Below are 15740 nucleotides of genomic sequence, written 5' to 3' on the forward strand. Positions count from 1 at the left end.
ATATATTAAAGGTCTGACTCTGACTTTAATACAAAATTTTTTGAATGATTTACCACATAATTATCATAATAAATATACTTAGTACACTGATTGTAGAGTCTTATGCACACACTTATTTATCAATATTCCAGAAGGCTCGGTAATCTGAGCGCAGATTCTCTAAATGATTTTTATCTATGGAAATAAATATTAGTAAAATTTCGTCAACCTTCTGAAGGTGATATAATAAAAATCAAAACCCTAAACATTTCTCAATTAAAGGAAAGATTTATTATGCAGCCACTACAAAGGTAGGCTTAATTCTAGATCCGAATTTCAAAAGTCTTAGGTGTTTAATTGACTATATAAAATAACATTATAATGCTAAATGTTATAAAATTAAATGATATGCATAAGTCATTGCCAACTATCATTTACAACTTTTCTAATTCATCCTACACACATAAAAACAGTATATTCTAAATGAATTATTTAGAGAATTTCTAGATGATTCTGATGATGCATCAACATCTAAAGATGAAAGTAGATTAATCGCTCATAAAACAAATAACAATTGCAATATTTTGAAGTTTTGGAAGCTGGAAAATTCATTTCCTTTTTTGAGAAAATTAATTAGTAAAATTTTGTCAGCCCCGACAAGTTTCCTTCTAGTGAAAGGATCTTCTATAGCCAATCGCTTATTAGGGGAAAGGCTAACACAATTGGAATAAAAAGCATTTCTTCTTTTTCTAAATAAAAATTTTGATTTATAAATTGTTATTATTTTGTTGTATTAATATGGAATTAGAGAAATAAAAACTTATGATAGAACAAATTCAAAAAAGGTAAAGGTATGGTAATAAAGTTTTGAGAAATTTTAAAATGCCGTAAATTTTCGGGCCTGACGGGAGTGATCAAAATATTGCCTTAGCGGGTGGGTCAGGTCAAAATTTTTTTATTAGTAAGCGTGAAAAGGCGTAAAATTACGGGCGGGCCGTAAAAAATTAGGACGGCGCCCACCTTTAATTCGCAGTATATTATATTTGGCTTGTTTTAAAAAAATATTATAAACATTACGTGTAAGAGTCAGATATTACATAATTAAACATTCCACATTCGATAAGCGATATAATAAAAAATAGCAATTAAAAAATACAAGAAAAAGAAGAAGAAAAGCAAAAAACGAAATGTAAATAAGAGATAAGCGAGACTTAATAGGTTGAGCCGGAGATTTTATAGAAAGTTGGACGCGTGGCGAAACTGGTATCCAATTGAAATCGAGGCTCCAAGTGAACCCACCTACGTTAAATCCTGGATCTGTGGAATATTCTAGGGTTTCATCATCGATGGTGTCTATGAAAGGACATAATACTGCGTTCCTTTTGTCTTTTATCCTTTGCAATAAAGGTTCGATCCTTTTGAATTATAAAAAATAAAATAAAACGTTTTTTGCTCTTCAACTTTAAATCCAATAAAGCTCTATTGTCACTAAATTTCAATTTAAAAAAAAAATTAATATATAATAAAATAATGCATTGACAGACGTGTAGAGGAGCATAAAATCAGTTTTAATTAAATGAATAGCCTGAAAAGGCATCTGCAGAACAATACCCCTATTGAACCATATAAATTGCAATCCATAAATGACCCATAATTAACTAAAAATAAATAAATTTTTTAAAAACAATTGAATTTTGTGTAGAAATATAAAAAAAAGTCCTGTTTCTCACCATCCAACGTTGACTTCACAATGGGCATCTAGGAAGATGAGTATATCTCCTGTTGACTTTCTAGCGCCCTCAATTTTGGCCTTGATTAAGCCTATCCTTTTTTCACTCCTATACATTTTAACCAGTTTTGACCCGAAATAATCGTTCACATAGTCGTTCAAGGGTTCCTTCAATTCAACTATGTTTTTATTATAATTATTTAGTTAGTATATATAGTTGAAGGCAATATATTGGAAATGATTCAATGTTTATTGCCTTTATATAATTAAAAAATGGCTCAAACGCTCATCGTTCGTTCGTTTGTTCTCTATTTCCTCTCTTTCCTTCTTTCTTTTTTTTCAGCCCGAGCTGGCCTCATAAAATTTTACGAAACTCAGAGATTTTAAATACTCTGCCTAACTTTTATATAAATTGTCATGCCCGACCCAAAATATTTTTATCTAATTGCAACGGCCTGTAATTTTTTTGTGCATGACACTTAACCGGCCTAGTTCGGTAACGACTTTCTCAGTCCAGCTAGATATAATTTTTTGTCCAGTCTATTTTAAGTTTTTTTTAAAAAATTCTCGGCCTCAGGGAAAGGTTTTGCAAATCTCTAATAGGAACATCTTTATATTTTTTTGATCTGAAACATTTTCCATATAATACTTTAATTTTTTCTCCTTTGTTGACTGATGTTTTTTAAAACATTATTAGCTGACGACATTATTTATATATTTATTTTTAGGAAAATTATATTAATTCCATTTTGCTAGAGAAAAATGAGTAAAAATGCCTAAAAATTGAGCAGAAGCGTTTAATGATGTGTTTTTCCTAAAAAAACACTGTTATTAAAATTGAACTGACATTAAAATTGATCATCCAATACAAAAACTAAAACAATTATAGATTGGAAATCAAATGAATTATTTCTATAATTTCCTATTCCTCTCTTTTTTCAGATATAATTATACAACACCGTTTAGATTCTTGCAGTTCCAACAAAGCAAGTAATTTAGAGAAATAAGATATTTAAAAAAATGAGAATCCCTTTTATTATTTACACGAAAAATCTTTTGAAAAAATTACCTGGAAAATTTTATGAAAAAATTCAGAAAATTAATTAAAAAATTTACTTAGCAAAATCTTTTATGATTTTTAAAGATAATCTGAGAAAATCAATAAAATATTTTAATCTTGATAAGTACGAAAAAAATGTTTTTCAGAATATTTGTTAAAATTTACTTTTATTTGCATAAAGCGCATTTTTTAAATTTATGTTTGAGGGAGAGGGGATGGGATTCAATGGGGTAACCCAAATGCTCCCTACATATTTAACCATGAGTAAGAGATAACCGAAAAAAATTGCTAATTTATTATCACATCAGATAAATGTTTCATGCTTATTTAATAGACAATAAGTAAAAAAAGATTCCTAAAAACTTTGCGTTTATGATTTCAAAAACTTATCTGGTTAAATGATTATAATATGTATTTTCTTTTTAATAGTTCGCAATATATTTATAGTTTGGATTAGAGGTCTGCATTGGATGGGCGGGCGGATGGGCGGGTGAAAAAAGTTTCAAGAATGGGCAGGCAGGCGGGTTAAAAAAATTTAAACACTATTTAAAATAGCCTATACTTTGAAGGTTCAGAACCGGGTTAGGTATTTGACCGATCAAATACGTTGCTCAATTTACCTTGGGCGGGCTGGGCGGGCAGGTTAAGAAATTTAAACAATGGGCAGGCGGGTTAAGGAAATTTAAAATTTTTGTTCAAAAACAAACTAAAAAAAATAATTGTTTAAATGATCTATAACAATATTTCTTTTTTTATTGTACCAATCGTTTTTTTTAGTGAAGAACATTTACCTAACTACAATAAGACTTTTTTCTTAGAATAAATAAACAATTTTGTCTATTAAAAATTTCCTTTTATGGGAATGTAATAAAACTTTTCTAGTGCTTCTTCCGAACGCGGATTTAGCATTGCTGGAAGATTTTTAGAACAAAGAAGAACGTGTTTGAATCCAGAAAATGTCGATTCATTATTATTTTCGCATCATAATTTCATATAATATTAATTTTACATTTATATTTTTTTATAAATATTTAATTTGATCAAATAAATTGTCCATAATTTACATTGATTATTTTTATACTTATATTAATTTCCTAAATTATAAACTTTTTGTAGAGGTATAAAGCTGAAATATTTTTATTTGATGCTTAAAAAAATGAAAGAATGACCATAATTAAATTTTATAAAGACTAATGGGCGGGCGGGTAAGGAATTTTAGACAAATGGGCGGGGTGGGCGGGTATATATTTTTTTGAAAACTATGGGCAGGCGGGTTAAATTTTTTTTAAAACATTGGATGGGCTGGCTTTTGGTCCAAAAACCCACCTAATGCAGACCTCTAGTTTGGATGCGCTAGCGATAATAACTTCGTGTAAATATATTCGCGATAAAAAATTCACCATAAAGGGTTCACGATAAAAAGCTTCACTAAAATGGGTTCGCGATAAAATTTTCCCTAAAATGTATTCACTCTATAGTATCTTGGTTTAGGTTTTGTTGAAATAAATATGCGATTATTGTCTTTGCTAAAAATGTTATGCGGAAAAAAAAGTCGCGAAATCGGTTTCACAATATTACCTTCGCTCTAAAATTCCTTCGATAAACAACATTCGCGACAAACAATATTCGCGACAAATATTTCACGATAAAATTTTGCTGAATTGACCTTATACGATTGAAAAAGGGAAGAAAAAAGTAAAAATGATATAAAAAAAAATAGAGAATCGGAAAAAGATGACACTCTTTTCATAAGCTTTTCCCCTTACCGTGGCTTATACTTTCCTTTCTTTTTTCCTATTTCAAATTTTTTTTTCTTTTAGCTTTTGATCATTATAGAAATTTTAATCAATTGATTAGAATTATATCATATTCTCAAAATATTATTTACACTCTTTTTTTAAATAGAAATTATAATTAATTTTTATATAAATGAATCGTATTATTTTATTATAAATATTAGAGACCTGCAGAGGTACCATTTGCACGGCCGCACGATATTTTTAAAAAAAATATTTCCGCCCGGCCCGGGCTTTATATTCCCGGGCTTGAAAATAGGTCGGGCTTGAAAATAGGTCGGGCCGAAAATTTGATAAAAATCCAGGCTGGGCCATTCAAATGTTACTTCTGCAGGTCTTCGAAATATATTATTTTTTAAAAGAATATTATAAATAACGATTAGTGATGATAAATCGCTTCATTTGAACCGATTTTTAAAAACGATGAACTCAATATTTTAGCCAGAAAAATATTGCCTAATCATCGAGATTTAGCTAATAGATTTCCAAACCTTTGTGCCATCTATGAGCAAAATATTCAGGCTTGCATAATACTTTTCAGGTTGAAATACTAAATTCGTTGTTTATAGAAATCGGCCCAAATGGAGCGATTTTGCAACAAAAACGATATCCCTTTTTGGAATGTGAATTTTTTTTGAATGAATCTTTCCTTTTCTTGTGGGACTTTTTCTTTTTTGACTTTCCCTGTCTTTGGTACTTTTTCTCTTTCGTCATACCTTTTCCTTTTTTGCTTTTTCCTTTAAATGGGATACCCTTTAATTGATTTTCATTTGATTCGCCAAAGTTTTTTGTTGTAAAAACTTTAAAAAAAATCCTGACTAATCAAAAATCTATATCCATGACTTAAAACAATGATTAGTATTGTAATCAATATTATAGATTATTTTTCATTTGAAACGCAAATCTATTTATTTTTTTTGAATAAAAATTTTTAAAAACAATGGACATAGACATAAACGCTCCCAATTAGAGTGATGATTAACATTAAATTTAAAAGATATTTCGATAAGCTTTCATTCAAAACCCATTTTGATTTTTCTGATAAAATTTTGTATCCTAACCCTAATCCCTCCCCCCAAACCTTACTTCTAAGATCTAGTTCCTCTCACTTAGCGTAATGATCAAAAGTTATTCTAATTATCCCAGATAGTTTTATTTCTTTAAAAATTACGACATATATAAAGATACAATATATAATTCAGTATTGGCATATCTAAGATTCGGAACTCGCACGAAAAGGTTGAGAACGCCGCCTCTATAGACCTAACGTAGATTGCCATTACCTTTGTCTAATAATAGTGGCCATAGAAATCTACATCACGCTTATTTAGGCGCTAATGACTAGACTAAAAATAAAATGATAGTTAAACAATTCAATACACTTACACTTGAGGTGAAAGTTTAGCTTCCCAATTCAAACAAATCAATGAGACGAAATATTTGATTTGAGCTAGAGTTTGGAGCAGCCTGGATGGGCAAAAAGCCCAAACCCATGAGCCAATTAGATTTTTGAGCTGGACCCGACAATTGTGAAAAATAATTTTATGGGACGGGCCGAATTTTTGAATATTTTTAAAGTAGTTAATTAGGCAAATGTATGTCGTTTTCCTTCATAAAATTTTATTATGAGCCTGGACAGCAGGCAACTCGTACAAAATATATTTTACGGGTACTGCTGGTTAAAAATAATTATAAGCCCTGCCAAAAACCAAATAAAAAATTTCCACTGATATGAACTTTGTTTACAAGAGATATCAGTGGCGTAGCTAGGAATTTTCCTTAGAGGGGGTCCATACATATAAAAGCTGGGGGCTTCGCCCCCAGACCCCCTTTAACGGGCCCTCGCCCTTTTGCCCGGCCTTAGGCAGGGTTTATCTTACAAATCATAACCATATCTTCGATAATAGATAATAAATATATTTTTTAAATGCATCAATAATATGTTATTATAATTTAGTAGATTATTCTCAATGACTTTATAATAATACTATCCAGAATAATTTCAATAGTAATATAATGTCCTTCCACAAACATCAAAACCAGAAAAATATAATTCATTAAAATCACTTTTAAGTCTTTTGAACGTATAATCTAAAAAAAATTTTTGCTCTGGGAGGGGTCCATACCCGAAAACCACCACCCCCGTAGCTACGCCACTGAGAGATATCATTGTACTAATGTTTTATTGTTGAGAATAAACAGTTATATTTTTTTTAAAGTTGATTTCACGAAAATCGAGCCGGTATAATTTTGGGTCATAAACATCTTGAATCTATTATTAGAGTCCTTGAAACAGACAGCAAAGGCTTGAAAAGCAATAGTATTAAAATGGCAAGCCTAGAGAAGAATTTTACACCATACTAACCTTTTAACAAATGATAAATAATAACTACAACAGTGCTATTAAATCACTTAACTCAAACCAACTACAAAACGGTTTATCCAAGGTTTAAAAGCTCATTTAATTTTTGCCAAAATCCACTAAGTTTTACCCATTTATTCCTTTGTTCAGTGCTTTTAATAAATCTTGAATTTTTTTTTTAATATAAAAAACCTTTGTCACTGAAATCATCGAATAAAATAATTTCATGAAGATATTTTGAAGGTGATCTGTTCTTTATGCTCCACATCATTCGAAGAATAGCCGTTAAAGCTTCGTTATTAAAAATTAATATTACGCTGGCAGAAGGTAGATCAAGGTCATACGCTATAAGATGACATCTAAATTATTTTTTAAAAATTGTTTAAAGGTTGTGAAAACATTTTTAAAAAAAATCTAAAGTTGCCTCGGACATTTTATTCTTTAGAAAGTTATAAATATTATTAAAAATAATCATCGATTTTATTTATTTTTACTCTTTCGGTCGATTATCTGGAATACTCCTGTTCAAAGCTATCTGATTGCTTAGTAAAACGTTGAAGGATTCCTTCTTTTTAATCTTTTTAGCTAAACGAATTTCATCTAAGTCAGTGAGCATAGCAGCCTTACCCATCGCGCCTAGAGCGCTTACTTTACCGGCATTTTTTATGTAAGGATAATAGGATTTGCTTTCAATCCAGTTTCTGTTCCTTCTTTTTGAAGTCCATCTAATGTCCACAACATTGTAAATGGTTAAGGCTAAGCAAAAAACTGCGAAATATTTAACCATCCGGCTAACCGTAGAGCGATATGGGTAACGGAATTTTCGAGTCAGTATCATTTTTCCCTTAAAAAAATAAAAATATTCACGAAAATATTTTTTCAAATACCGATATCATCATATTTTGAATAATGCTGTCCTGTGTTTCAGGAGAGAGAATTTAAATTTCAAGGGCTTTCTAAAATTCTCTATAACGGAACTTTATATTTTGCTTTGACAAATAATATATCATATATATGTAATATATGGTGAAATAAAATAAAATTTTTGATTTAAATTATAAATTAAATACACTAAGATATTGTGGGATGTTTTTTTTAGTTCTCTAAAGTAATTAAAAAATGATAATTTGGTTTCAATTTCAATATTTTATGTTACTAATTTAAATCGAAGGTAATGAAAAGAAAACTACATTTTATTTAATAATCTTTAAATTAATTTTTATGACTTAATAACCTCATTTAAATTATTTTTCATTTCCTCCTCATACACTTTCTAACAGGAAATTAATGAGATTCATAAAAATAATTTGTACGTTTGTTCAGTTTTTGTTAAAAAATAAAATTTATTACTTTACCCTGCGCCTTGGCTAAAATGGCAGTTCTGAGTAAAAATGTAAGAAGCTTTTTAACCATAGGGAAGACCGGAGTTCTTATAAGTTTGAGCTTCATGTGGGCATTGGGGCTTTCTTCTGGACTATTCAACTCTAATTGTTAATTTTTTAATCATGCGGCTATAAATTTTTTTTATATAGGATCATATATATAATTATTATAACACAATATATGATTTATACCCTCAAAATCAAAACTAACTTTTTTAAATGTTGCAATTAATCAAAAAATAAAAAATAATAAAGGTAAATTATCGAATAACTATCTTATATAAAAAAATCTCTACTCAAAATAAAATTATTCTTTATTTAAATAAAAAATATGATGTTTCTTGGTCAATTTTAAGCTAGGTTCACAAAATATATAAACTTACATTATTGTTTTTTCCTATTTTCCTCAAAATGAGTTTACCGAAGATCTCCCACATAACTGGCTATATTATTAAGAGGGAATCTTCATAGTTAATAACATGGTGTTTTAATTCGTTTTTTGAGCCCATTAAAATTTAATATTTAAATGAATTATTGGAAAGAAAAAAGAATATATATATGATATACAGATAGAAAAATATCAGTAGCAGTAGCCAGAGGGGGGAGGGGGTAGTTGTTTATATTTTCATATAAATTCATCTTATTTTGGTATCACATTTTCAAAGATGCTTAAAGTGTATTTATATTTCGTTTGTTCGATACTTTATTATAATTGTATGTGCTTCTATATTTTTCGTTCTATATTATATCTTGATGCCAATTTTAGAGCTTTTCTTATTTTGCTAATGACTTTTTATTCACACTGATCATAAAATGGATTGAAGGACTAAACTAAAATGTGTGCTAAAAAAGTAATACATATTGGCTTCAGTTTCAGAATTTTCTCATATGCTAAAAAAGTAATACATATTGGCTTCAGTTTCAGATTTTCCTCAAAATATAATGAGATTACAACAATTTTACTTCTATATCTATTAAACAAAACAAAAGAACAAATAATCAAAATATTATGAATTGGGGAAAAATAAACCTTAATGTTTTTAGGCGTAATTAATTTTTGAATAGCAATTTAAAATCATATATTTAAGACTCAGCCAAGAGGTGCCGTTATAGATTGTTTTTTTTGGCTTATAACTTGTTTATGTTATTGACTGGATAAACTGATTGATGAATTAGTGAGTAAAAATCAGAGTTGTTATTAGCTACTTTTAAAAGTAGCGCGCTACCGCTATCGCTATTTGTCAAAAAAATTGGCGCGCTACCGCTATCGCTATTTGTAAAAAAAAGTAGCTCGCTATTAGCTACTATTTTAAAAAAGTAGTTTTAGCTACTTTTAGGCTACTTTTTATAAAAAAAATTTAGAAACAATTTTATTTTTATTTTGCATATAATGTAATTGTATAGTAAATCTAAATAATATCTAAATAATATCTAAAAATCAACATTTATAAATATTAAAATATAGTTAATTTTGATTATAAAAAAATTTATGTAATAAATTTTAAATATTTATGATAATTTGTTGAATTTTAATAATAAAATCATTTCAATATTATCATCCCCAAGTCTAGAGCGACGATCAGAAAGTATCAGTTTTGCCTTACTAAATAATCTCTCGACACTAGCACTTGAGGGCAAGAGATTATTTAATCTTATATACATTGTTGTGCCCAACTATAAGCCGGTACATATATGAGATATCTCTGATAATTCTACTATTAAAGCATCTTTCATCACTTTAAACTTATTTGCTATTTTATTCACAAGTGTCTGGCGACATAAAATAGTTGTATCAGGTGATAAAGTTTTAATCATCATAGTAAATGATGGATTATCAACCAAGGACATTGGCTGAACTGTATCATTTATAAAATCCACAATAAATTTCTGAGAAATATTGGCATTTGTATTATTAATTAATTTGTTTGAATGGAATTAGTCTTTTTGGATATAGATTCACCTATGCCAAAGTTATTTAAATGTTGTTCAATTTCCTTAAAACTATTAGCATGAACAATCTTTTAAAATAAATATTATTATTTTATGTAAAAATGATAATTTACCTTTAGGTGTTTCTTGAGGTTATAGCTACTGGATTGATTTGAGGAAATATTTTTTTTACATTTTAAACATATAAATTTGAAGCCAGTTTTTGTTTTAATATTTATCTTGAAAAATTTTTGAAATCTAGGGAATGGGAAAGTATTGCTATGAATATTATTTTTTTCCCTGGTATCTTCCATCATTAATAACATTGTCTGACTCTGAATCACTTTCAACGATTTGGATATCCATATGCGATGCCATTTTAAATTATCAACAGGTGATTTAGGTTTATAATACAAATTGAAAATATATTTCAATTTCAAAATTAAATAATAAATCATAAAAAAATTATAATTTAATTATGATATTATATTTAAATTTTCGTGCTTATATTTACATTCATTATATTTTTTAAAAGTAGCGCACTAAAAAATTAAATAATTTTAAAAAAGTAGCCGCTATTAGCTATAGCTACCAAAAAAAATAGCGCTCTAAGTAGCGCGCTACTTTAACAACTCTGGTAAAAATACTAATTAGGCATTACATATTGGCGCAATTAGATATTCAATACTTCTATAATTTTCGTTCTAACGTGTATTTTTTTTTATTTTGACACTAATGTGTTTCTTAAACTATCTGCAAATCGGATTGAAGAACTAAAATGTTCTAAATGCACACTAAGAATATAAATTTCAGAGTCAATGCTTTAAGAAGAATAACTACATGCTTAAGGGGTGATATTTTAGTTTTTTAGCTTATAATTTGATTACTTTTTTTGAGGTTGATTAGGGACTTACTAAATATTAAAGCAAACTATATATTTTCAACTTCTATATTTTCCGTTTTGGAATGATGACAATGGAAGTTTTCTTCTTATTCTACCAAATTAATTTCCCCTTTAAACCATTACCAGACATATTAAAGAAATAAAATGCACAAATTGCACTACTTAATGGTTTAGTTTAAGTTTCAGAACCTTTAGTATTTTGAAAATTAATTTTATGGTTTATGTTAACAGTAATTATTTAAATTATAAACTATTATATAAATTAGATTTTAGTTAAAAAATACAAGTATAATCTATCTTTCCCTTACTTAATCAATAATCATAAGTAGTTATCTGCATCGGGCCTAATTTCGAATTTTTTTTAAAAAAGTTTTGCCGGCCCGGCCCGAATCCAAAATTTTATTTAAGAAAATTTACGGGCCCGGCTCGAACTTGTTTAAATATATAAATTAATTTTTAAAATTACTCAAAATAAAAGACATATGTTATATGGCGTCTAGTTCTATAATAAATAAAATAAAATATTTATATTTTACATCAAAAATTCAATATAAAATTGATAGATTTAATATATATTTTAAAAAAAATTTCAGGCCCGACCCGACTCAGCTCTAATTTTATTTTAAAATATTAGGGCTGAAGCCCGTTCGGGCCGGGCTGGACTCGGGCTGGGCCTACTTTTGCAGATCTCTAATCAAAAGTATCTGGAAATCTGAATGAATGTCAATCCATTCAAAATTTAATAACGCTTTTCAAACCCCAATATTTAATTCTGTAAAAGAAAAAAAAATATAGTTTTAGGTTATTTGGTTTTATATTCTCCTTAAGGTTAATTTATAAATTTATTTTTTTACTAAAACTGTGAAATCCTTTTTAAATTTAACTATATATTTATGCGAATGAAGTTGATATAAATAAAAGTTTTATAGGATTTATTAATTTTATTATATTTTCAATATATTTTTTCCCTATTTATAGTTAATAACTATTAAGAAGACTAATTGTACAACATTATAAATTTAAAAATATCAGCTTTCAGTTTCATTTTACCTCCTTATTTGTAGATGTAAAGCTGGTAAAATAATTTGTGTAATTCCATCGGGACATCTCCCATCCGTAAAGAGACCTGGGGGTTCTATAAAAAAATAAAACTCATTCTATAAAACGGAGGTGGGAGTGGGACTACAAGTTCCCCAAAAACATGAATAATTGTATTTTAAAATTGTAAATTGTATATTTTGTTTTAAAAAATAATACTCTTTAGGTCCTGATGTAAGGGCTCTTATTTTGCTGGCTATATTTTTTAAAAAATGTAATTTTGAACGTTCAGAATAAAAATACTAATATAGTATATAGAAAATAAATATAGATGCCATTGATTCTATTCACGGCAAACTTATTTCAAAGAAGATTAGCAGCTTCAATAATAAAAAAAGCAACTCATATGATAGGGGAAATCGGGGCTTATAAGTTCGATCATATTTATTATAGAACGAATTAAATCTATGGTTTGAAACTTAATTCTATAATAAAAAATTAATATACACCTCTCGATTAAAATATTTGTTTTACGATAACATTGAAATTTTAAACACAAAAATATGTTTTGCAAAAATTTAAAGAATATATGTTGATTAATTTTGTTTGAAGTTAGACTAATAAAAATACCACATAACAATATATGAAAGCTTGAATTACCTCTATCACATGTATGAGTTTTATATTATATGTAAGATTATATTTTGGTATTTTTTTATCATACCTTATCACGACTGATAACTAGGGGTACTTGGACCGTGATACGTAGAATCATTTATATTATATCATAAAAATATAAATTTTTATTAAAAATTTTATTATATTTTTTTTTTATTTTATGATAAAATTTTAGATTTTTAGCACGTATTTCTTTTCGGGCACGGTGAAGGAGACCATCTTATCTTCCCACAGTGACTTCGCATATGGTCCTTATGGGATCCAACCTTATTCTTCTAGATCGGTTCATAAACATCCAAATTTCCCAAAATCGTCAACGTATGCAAAAGAATTTTACATAAAAATGTTCCCAGCTTTCTCTTCCCTATTCTTTTTGAAAGACTCATTGCTCTACAGAAGCCAAATAATAACATCCTCATCGGCTCTATATTTTATTTTTTAGTTGCAAAAACAATTTAAAGGGTTATTTATATGTTTCACCCAAAGTAATTTGTTATTTCGCACATAATTTTTATAGATGTGAATCTCGTAAATGGTCCATTCGACTTTCAAATTTGATTAATTAAACTAAATATGTTAGCTACAAAGTAGCGGCCTGCAATGGGGGTTTCTTTATCCGAAGTCTCACCTACTCATTTTCAACTCACTCGCCCACCTATGGTTTCTAAAATAATTTCCTCCACCACATTTTAAAAATTGTTATAAAAAAAATATTTTTTCTTAAATATAAACCCTATTTGATCATTTCATCTAAAAAATATTTTAAATTCACCAACCCAACCGCCCATGAAAATATTTTTAGCCCTCACATTCACGTTTGTCCAAAGTATCGTTGGGTTTGGGCTATGGTAGAGGATCAAGAACCTGCCCAATGCAAACCTTTATTCTACAAAATATATGAAATGTGAAAATTAGTCAATCAAACCGTTTTCATTTGGGATGGTTTTACAACACAATATATTTTAATTATCACTGTTAATTTAATTTTTAAATCAAGATCTAATTTTATCTAACTTCTATTATATGAAATGAAAATATTATTTCGATATACAAAAATTTATTCTAATTATACAAGTTGCCCTTGAAGTGCCGTTAAGGTGGGATTGGGGGATAATAATTATAATTTTTAAAGGCACTAAATTTCCCAAAGGGGATAATTTAACTAGTATTTCCAAATTAATATCAATGTTTTGGATTGATATAAAGATAATTTTGTTAGAAAAAAAATATAGCACTTAAAAAATAAAAATGATTTGTTTCTTTTTAATAATGAGTGTGAGAATTTTTTTTTAAAATTATTTCTAATTGTAAGGAAAATGCGCATGTGATTAATAACCTTTCAAAAAAATAAAATATACAAATCGAATAGAATAGAATAAAATTACGATTTCCTTATTTATTTGAACAAATGGCAGGCTCATAGCATTAGCTTAATATAATAAATAGTGGGGAGCATCAATTTTATTAGTTTGTCCTTAATAATAAAAAAAATTTAACTTTCACATCCATTATTTCCTTTAGAGATTTTAGCTGTAACGTGACTTGAAATCAAATGAATATCTAATAAAAATCGATTAAAAAATCTATCACCTATTATATCATATTATTTATAAATTTTTTTCGAAATATTTATCCCTACTTTCAAGAAAGATTCATAAAACTTTATACGTGTTCAATTTTACAATTATTGTAATAAAATAAATACAACAATATTTTAGTCTATTATATTTTTTTAGATTTTAATTTAATTAATTTTTTTACAGAGCCAACAAAATAAAAAAAACCCACAACAACATAGATTCTCTAGGGATTCATTTTCATTTCTATAGTTCTCTCATTTATTTGCTGAAATTTTTTTTTTAAAAACTATCATTAAAATTTCAAAATTCAATTTTTTGATCATATAATATTTATTGTTATGTCATAATTATATTTTGTTTCCCATAAAAACTTTTAGTGATTCCAAACCATGTTTTAAAGGTCGATATAGTCAATAATATAATATAATGTGCTGAAATAAAAATATACACTTTTTCTTATTTTTAGTATGGTTAAAGTTTTGATTAAAAGCATGTACGGAAACCTTAGTTTCAAGGAGTGCCTCTAGTTATTTTTTTCCCCTCTAATAATAAATATTTTCTAAAATGAATTATTTGGACTAATTCAAACCAAATGATAATATGTACAATAAATTGATTATTATAATATTTTTTTTAATATTTATTTTTTTGTGACTTATTTTTATTATACCTGAGGGAAATTATAAAAAGCACAGGTATATCCTTTTAAAAAATGTCTCGATTCTCCTGTGGTTTACCTTTATTTTATTTTTAATTTAAAAATTATGTTTTAATATAGTTTTTTTTCTTTAGGGAGAAACGATTTCGAAATTTGCCTTTCATATCCATATGGAGAAGTTTTTTTGAATTAATTTCATTTATTTTAAAAGACTAAAATATATTGTTTATTCTATTTAAAATGTTTTTTTAGTTGGTGTTGCTAATGCAGGCGCTTACGCAGGAATTTGGTCTGTAGGGGGGGGGGATAATATAATTTTTTAAGAAATATTATTGTTTTTTAAAAATATCAAGGATAAATTTATTAGGACTAATAACTATTTCTAATACACAATTTTAAATTATTGTGAATTATAAAAAAATTATATGTATAAACCAGCATATAAAAAACTATAAAATAATGTGAATTAAAAAATATTAAACGGATATAACTGGCGGTATATGAAAAACTATAAATTTATAAAATAAAAAGTGATTATAACCACAATAAGAATCACTTAAATGACCCTAAATAGAAATTTGAAATTTTTGAGCCTTTAAAATTTATATATAAAGTATAAAAAATTTAAATATTGGAAATATAAAT

General features: G+C 27.4%; 1 protein-coding gene across 1 annotated transcript in view; it reads right to left on the reverse strand.

The window, feature by feature from the left end:
* The window catches only part of LOC135925609 (probable N-acetylgalactosaminyltransferase 9), a 56132-nt gene extending 45517 nt beyond the window's left edge, over positions 1-10615 (reverse strand). The window contains exons 1-7 of the mRNA XM_065461008.1: positions 10562-10615; positions 10269-10326; positions 8277-8410; positions 7421-7770; positions 7119-7285; positions 1710-1887; positions 1164-1394 (exon numbers count right to left, since the gene is read on the reverse strand). Coding sequence (XP_065317080.1) covers positions 1164-1394; positions 1710-1887; positions 7119-7285; positions 7421-7770; positions 8277-8410; positions 10269-10326; positions 10562-10615 — 1172 coding nt within the window. The remainder of the gene's footprint in view (positions 1-1163; positions 1395-1709; positions 1888-7118; positions 7286-7420; positions 7771-8276; positions 8411-10268; positions 10327-10561) is intronic.
* Positions 10616-15740: the final 5125 nt, after the last annotated feature.

This window comes from Gordionus sp. m RMFG-2023, chromosome 1 (assembly GCF_954871325.1).
Source record: "Gordionus sp. m RMFG-2023 chromosome 1, tfGorSpeb1-WG-v2, whole genome shotgun sequence".
NCBI lineage: Eukaryota > Metazoa > Nematomorpha > Gordioida > Chordodea > Parachordodidae > Gordionus > Gordionus sp. m RMFG-2023.